The 7923-nt window shown below is 34.8% G+C and overlaps 1 protein-coding gene across 1 annotated transcript; it reads left to right on the plus strand.

Annotated features, from left to right (window-relative positions):
* The first annotated feature begins 3199 nt into the window (after positions 1–3199).
* HOXC10 (homeobox C10) lies at positions 3200–7923 on the plus strand. Its single transcript, XM_075197996.1, has 2 exons — positions 3200–4042; positions 7014–7923. Exons 1-2 carry the CDS (start codon positions 3265–3267, stop codon positions 7289–7291), a joined length of 1056 nt encoding a protein of 351 aa, XP_075054097.1. The 5' UTR covers positions 3200–3264; the 3' UTR covers positions 7292–7923.

Consider the following 7923-nt stretch of genomic DNA (forward strand, 5'->3'; position numbering starts at 1 on the left):
ACATATTTACATGACAGGGGTGGGTTCATTAAAATAATTGGGTATATTACCAGTATATCGGGTACCTTCATCATTAGTACCCTGATTAAAGTGTGCACATGACTTGAAAGACTTCAATATGATGAAATAAATTAAAGCCAATGGTGGATTCCATGGCACACCAACATTTACATGTCTGTTTTAGTGTATCAGAAGGACAATCAGCTCACATGTGCTCGTTGCTGCAGCTAAGAGCACACAGTCATATTGATCTTGAGGTGGGGGAAGTCTGTCCCAAAGCACGTTTTGGTGTCACATTCCCCAATCTGCATCTGCTTATATCGCCTAATCTATGTTGAGGCTATTAATATTTTATTATCGTCCCTTCCATTGGCCAGGAAACACCGTTGTTCCCTTTGTCTGCTACATCGATGCCCATACTACAGCCAGCACGTGAATCCGCTTTACAGCACTGTATATTTGTCTTGCAAAAACCCATTCATACATTGCAACCCCTCTAGGTTTAATGTCTTATGTTCGTATTTATTTTCTGCAATTAGAGGAAAGCAGTTGTCCCAATGGGGGCTCTATTTAGGTTGATGAATTTTATTCCCTTCTACTTTAATGACCCATGTTTATCATAATTCTAATTATTTTTAACTTTAAACAATATCCGGTCTCCTGGAGACACTGCTTATGGTTTTTAATGGCTTCTACCATAAAGAAAATAATGAACTGGACTAGTTGATTTCTAATTTCGAATGTAATTCTGTATCTTTTCTTGTTAACTTGTGGACGAGCAATTGTTGCCTTCAATATCTAATATATATATATATATATATATATATATATATATATATATATATATAATCCGTATATGCCTTATCTAATAGCCGAATTTTTATTTTTTGAGACGAATGATTGTTCTTTAATTAATAGAAGCTTATTTGTTTTCAGTTGGCAAAACCACAGACAAAGGTATTTTGTTCTCAACCATAATCATTGTCCTACATCACCTCCTGTGGAACCAAAATCTGTGGATAAAAAAAAGACAGCTTGTTTAAATCACATTTGTTGAATGCATTTCTTAATATACATTTATCTGTCATGATACTTGATTTTAAAAAGCAGGAGAAATGGATATGATATGATGTGTTAACATGGATGCAGAAAATAAAAAAAACGACTGCAAAGACATTAAATTATTATATTGCTGCTGAATATAAAAAAGGAAATAAAGAGAGATAAGATAAGATAATAAGAAAATATCATGTTCTCTCCTTCCATCACCTATAAATTAAAAAAAAAATCATAATGGTGTCCATACTCAATTTTTATCCCAGGCTTATAAATATTATGTGAAATTTTCTTTGGTTACCATAAAACCAAACGATTTCTTCCAGACAGTTTTAGAAGTCAGAGCAACTAACACAAATAGAGGCCATAAAGTCTCAAATAGCTTTCTAAAAGGAAGCCAAATGGCGTCTGGATTGAAGGTTTTACTGTTTTCTATAGGTGAAGTGAACACGCCATATATAGTTTTAGGGTCTAGGCCAGCGGAAACTTGTCTGTGTTTTCACAAAAGAGGATCGTGAACTACCCACCAAAAACTGCAAGGTAAAAACGACAGAACTTTTATTTTAACTAATGTGATTGAAAATCTCGATATCTGTTCTATGTACTCATAATACACGTGACAGTAGTCAAGAGACAGGATCATTGTAGAAAATGTATGGCCAGAAAACTGGATTGCTCAACTTGGCGTTGATTGAGTTGTCCTTGAGACAGAATGAAGGAACTCTCCAGGCTAGAACTAATTGTTTTTTTTTGTTTGTTTTTATTTTCCAGTCTTTCCTTACTACTAATTTAAACCATGGCAAGGAAACAAAGCAAAAAAAAATAAAAAATACAACACATGACTAACCTAAAGAAGTTTCTGGATACATCTCTATTTTATAATTTTCTCTCCTCTTGTATAAAGTACGTTTTTTAGTATGTGAGCGTGATGCAAAAGAACAAAGGCATTCTTTAGACATTAATGAAGTTATATAGACTATACATATGGTGTGCGCAAAAAAAACAATTATGATTGCAGGGAACGCAGCGACAATAATGATAAAATATAGAGAAATTATATATAATATAAATTGAAAAATGTCTCAAGTGGAAACTAATTGCAATAGTAAATTATTTGTTTTCTATCGTGCAAGGTAGAAATGTGGTAATTAATAAACGATTATACATTAAGCAAACCGCGTTTACAGGTAATATTACTTGTTACATACATAATATTTGCTTAGGAAACATCACAAAGTATTCAGAATTAAAGTGAACTAGCTTTCGGAGAATATACACATATACCTGGACACCCACATACGTGTGTATATATATATATATATATATATATATATATATATATATATATATATACATACATACACTCAACGGTAGATATTAACCCTCATTATTAACTTATAGATAATGTAAAAAAAAAATACATTATACATGTGGAAACGGTTAGATATTTTACTCTCGCTCATTTCTAGAATGTACTATTCATGGTACTACTTTTTAATAGTAATAAATATAATTGAGAATACATCCAGGGGAGGTTCCATACTACCTGTGTTTGCATCTATAAACATATTTTGGAAAAGAAAGAGGACAATGAGGATTATTTAGGATTCTTTTTCATCTTTTAGCTGCATAGAAGTCATATAATGTTGTGTATGGAAAAGAGAGCCCTATTCTACGTTTAGTTAGGTATATTTTAAGAAAATAAGTTGCAACAGTCCACGAGTGAAATGATATATGGACGTTATATTGTGTGCTCTCGCCAGCATTTGAGGAGAGAATAAAACAAAAAAAAATAGTTCTCATTAAATGGTACAATGCGTTAGCTGTTATTTATTTGCTAAGTGGGTACAACTTTTCTTAAAATTAAGCATTACCTCTGTATCTGCCTTCTTCTCCATGGACTTGCGTTTGTTCATTGGTAAACAAACTGAAGCGTTCTCCTTTGTTCAACTTGAAGGTCCTGGCTTCCATACCTCACAAAGTCAGATAGATGGCGCTCTTGCTCCACGATCATTTTCCACTTTCCCGACAACTTGACCCCTGTGACGTCATCTGCGTCTGAATCACCAAGGCCATTTTCAATCCTCATTGGCCTGGCAGTCACGTGGTGGGGCCAATGCGTGGATAATTATGGTGCTGATATTTTTCCCTAAAAAAAAGATGTCAGCCTCTGGCTGTAGTATTCCTCTTTAAAAACCCTCTCTGAAAATGTCATGTCCCAGCAATGTGACTCCTAACTCGTTTTTGATGGACTCGTTAGCCGGTAGCTGCAGAGGAGAAAATTATTCCTCCAACCAAGGGATGTATATGCAATCTGGGAGCGATTTCAGCTGTGGGATGATGAGAAACTGTGGGATTGTCCCGTCTCTTTCCAAAAGAGACGAGGTGAATAACCCAAGCTTGTCTCTCAACTCTTACCCATCTTATCTCTCTCAACTGGACAATTGGTGTGATCCCAAAAATACTTACAGGATTGAGCAACCTGTTGCAAGGCAGCTCTCATCATGCTCTTTTCCAACCAATGTCAAGGAGGAAAATGTGTGCTGCATGTACAGTGCTGATAAAAGGGCAAAAAATGCTACAGAGTCTGCCCTCTACCCAAACCAAATGCCCGACTCTCGATCTAGTGACCATGAGGTCCCTGTTCCCAGCTATTACCGAGCCAGCCAAGGGTACTCCTTGGAGAAGAACCACACTGCAGCCGAGTTTGAGACAAGTTTTGACAACAGGACGAGTCTGAACCCAAGAAGTGAAATTCTGGAGCAGCAACAGCAAGCGGGGGCCAAGGTGGGGTTCCCTGAAAACACCAAGACGGATAACCAGAACTTAGCCACAAACCTTAGCACCAACTCCAGTAATGCCACTGCTAATGAAATCAAAACTGAGAAAAGCCTCCCAGCTACCAAACTGGCAGCACCCGAGGCAGACAAGGAGCTGGACAAGAATACGGACACCAGTACCGACAACTCTGACAACGAAGTAAAAGGTAAGGAGCATTCTCTGCCCTGAGCACCGGACCTGAGTGCCGCACTGTGTGACGCTAAACTGCCTATTGCTAGTACTGCAATTAGCACTACGGCCAGCACAATACACTGGAGTAGCCGGCTGATGTGTAGTTACTAAATTCAAAGCTGTATATAAATAACACTTATAATAGCGTCTAAATATCCTTCTGAATCTATCTATTTATCTATATATCTATCTTATTATCTAGCATCAATTTAATCTATCTATATGTCAAGCCATAGGCAACTAATTGTTGGGAAAAGTGATTCCAGATCTGAGATTTTTAATATTAAGCTATGTGTCCGCTTTTGTGTTGACAATGATTATTTGTATTTTGCTACATTTGCTGTGGTTTTTTTTCCTGAGTCCATATGGAGAACAAAACAAATTGTGTAAATGTGTCTTTATCTTGCAAATTGTGTTTCCTCGCTACATTTGTTACCAAGAATTGGCCGCTGCTACCTGGATTAGATTATTGCTTTGTGTTGATATCACCAAGCTTTTACATGGGCGAACACTTTTATATATGTGTGTGTTTCTATATATATTTATAATTTCCAGTAGTATTTATTTCCCTTATAATATATATATATATATATATATATATATATATATATATATATATATATATATATATATATATATATTATGCACACTCACAAATACACAGGCACGTGCTTTTGCAAATATGTATATAATATCCACACATATATACATAGTGAAACAGGGATAGGTATACTATGTATTTGTTTTACCCCCAAATACTGTGATGTATGAAAATATATTCATATATTTAGATATATGCTGTTATACGAGTAAACATTTCATTATTTATTTCAAGACCAATGACAGTTCAATTTTATACAAACATTTCGCAGATTGTCGCGCAGATTGCTATGACTCTGCACTAGACTAAATGGTATTGCAGCAAACTGGAAGCAGCCATTTCTGTTGTAAACACAGTAGTAACACTGTATCGTATGTTTATGTCTGGGGGAGATCTAAAAGCTCTGGAGTATTTCTATGAAACGTATTTCTATAAGGCGCAATTTACATTACTTTTTTAGTTGAGTTTTAAAACATGTTGGATTAAAAAAAAATAATCTCTTAATTATGGTTATGAATGTGCTAAAAGTAGTTGCCTTAGTGAACTCTGAAAGTAAAATAAGGCAAAGTCAAGTTTACGAAAACATATTAATCAAATGCAAACTAGGTTCTATGCATCTTCATCCCAGATGTGGTCAACACTCACCACAAGAAACAACTAGAACAGAGAACATCTTTACATTTGTAGCCACTTCTTTCTGCATTATGTAGTGTTTAGGTTCTAAGACTTGTGTGAATTTTCTTATACCTTTGTTATATTGTTGGTCATTTTATTTGCTTATTGTGTGTAGTCTTTGCTTCTGCAGTCTACTGTGTAATGATTTCCTTCGCTTTATATTCCTCGTTGTCTTGAAGTTGCTTCGACTGTTTGTCTTCCAGTCTATTTCCTGCCATCAAGCCCAGTGTCATTGCTGCATATAGTACATAGTCTATAGATGCTTCAAGCTTGGTGTCATCCTTTTGTTTTATAAAGTGTGATAATTGTGACGTTTGGAACTGCAGACGATTGTAACACGCTGAACATAGCAACTTTATATCGAATGAATGTTTCAGTTGCAAGTCTGATATGAAACGGTTCGTTTTCTTATGACCTGTGTAATGTTTTAATATGTGTACATACCTTGAATTATCGCATTCACCTAGAACAGCAAACTGGCGCTGACATGCATGTATCCACACGTGTGTGTCATACGTATGCCTTACTGTATCTGCATTTAACTATTTAAATCAGTCACACAATTATGTACATTTATGCATACACATGTATGCAGCATGCGCCATTAATGCACATGTGTAAGTTATAGACACATACTGTAGTTCAATTAATAAATGTTATTCATAAGCTATATGCTTTTACAAACAATCTTATTATGGCTAATTCACATCTTCCCCTAACAAATTCTATCAGTATATTATTTTAGTTTAGAATATATATATATATATATATATATATATATATATATATATATATATATATATATATATATATATAAATAAATATGTGTGTGTGTGTGTGTGTGTGTGTGTGTGTGTATACACGGGCAAATACACACATATCTTTATTCTGTATATTATAAACATTTTGCATGTGAGATTGCTGTTGTGATATATATTTATATGTGTACACGCCTAAAACAACGAAATCAACAGCAGTAAGAGCAGCATTATTTTGCATGATATATAAACAAACCGGTTTTCTACAAGTTATTACACATCCGTGAGCATTACTGGAGCGCATTTGTGCATGTGTAAACAAACACTTTATACTTACATATCAATTAGGTCGATATGTGTTTGTCAGAGCACGCACAAACATATCATATATACATGATTGTATGTATAGGTAATATAATATACCCATATAGCATGTCTAATCGTTCAGATGTGGTTTACTTGAATTCTGAGAGTGGGGGTTTTTTTTACAGTACGAGGTTCAATATAGTTTTACTTACTGGAGTATACTCATTGATGTGTAGATTACAAAGTAAGACTACACTTTGTTGATCAAATCCATGCATAATTGTGTAGTAATATCTCCTTTGACATGTGTGATATGCAGGCAATCCTACAGAGTAGGGCAGGCATCTGATATAAGTGAGATATCGACTAACAGAACAGTGCTTGCCAAATTGTAATGTATGATCTCAATGCTGCAATCTCCTGGCTGGATTAAGGATTATATGGTACACATTGCACGCTGCTGTTGTACACATCTTTGTATAGTTTTATGAGCTCAGGTAATACCAGTTATATTCTTTGATATTGTCACTCCAACTTTTAACTATAGTAGGTATCTTCAGCAGATATTTCAAGGAATACTTATATTTAAATATTATCTTCAACAGAGGATATAAAGGCAGAAAACGCTGCAGGAAATTGGCTGACAGCTAAGAGCGGAAGAAAGAAAAGGTGTCCTTATACTAAGCACCAGACGTTGGAACTGGAGAAAGAATTCTTATTTAATATGTACTTGACCCGTGAGCGCCGCCTAGAGATTAGTAAGAGTATCAACTTAACAGACAGACAAGTGAAAATTTGGTTTCAAAACCGCAGGATGAAACTGAAGAAAATGAACAGGGAAAACCGGATTCGAGAACTGACTTCAAATTTTAATTTTACTTGAGCCTTAAAAAAGAAATCGAAAGTCACGAAACAGTCCCCAGGTCCCTATACCCCATAAATATACACCCAGAGAAAATAGCAAAAAAAATAAAATGAAATGACACTTGTACATGTTCTAGGTCATTAATGCAACTCTTATAAAAAGCAAGTAGTAAGTATGCCAGGCTAGACAGTCCTTCTGTTATTTTCCATACCCACCGTTTGTAGATAAAGGGAGGTGCATCGGTATAATGCATGAACGTATATATTGCATCCTTGTTTCTATGTAAAGATGGTCAGTGAGCCAGCTACTGAAATTGTATTTTTAAGTTATTTACTTCCAGCACAAGACAAAAGCAGAGAGCCCTTTTTTCACATTCTCTTGCCAAACGATGCTTTAAATAAACATATGCGTCTAAAAAAAAAAATAATGAAAATGAAAAAAAGAAAAAAAAAACACAAAATAAAAAACCGTCGCCTTCTTCCATCAGTGTAACCTGTATATTGTACCTGATACCAGAATGGCAAACCGAATTTTAAATGTTTGTAAATGAGAAGTTGCAGTGAGGTTATGGACATTCACTATATATAAATATATATATATAAATATATATATCGTATGCAGTTTCTTTAACTGGTCCACTGCATATTTAA

Source organism: Mixophyes fleayi, chromosome 2, assembly GCF_038048845.1.
Source record: "Mixophyes fleayi isolate aMixFle1 chromosome 2, aMixFle1.hap1, whole genome shotgun sequence".
Lineage (NCBI taxonomy): Eukaryota > Metazoa > Chordata > Amphibia > Anura > Limnodynastidae > Mixophyes > Mixophyes fleayi.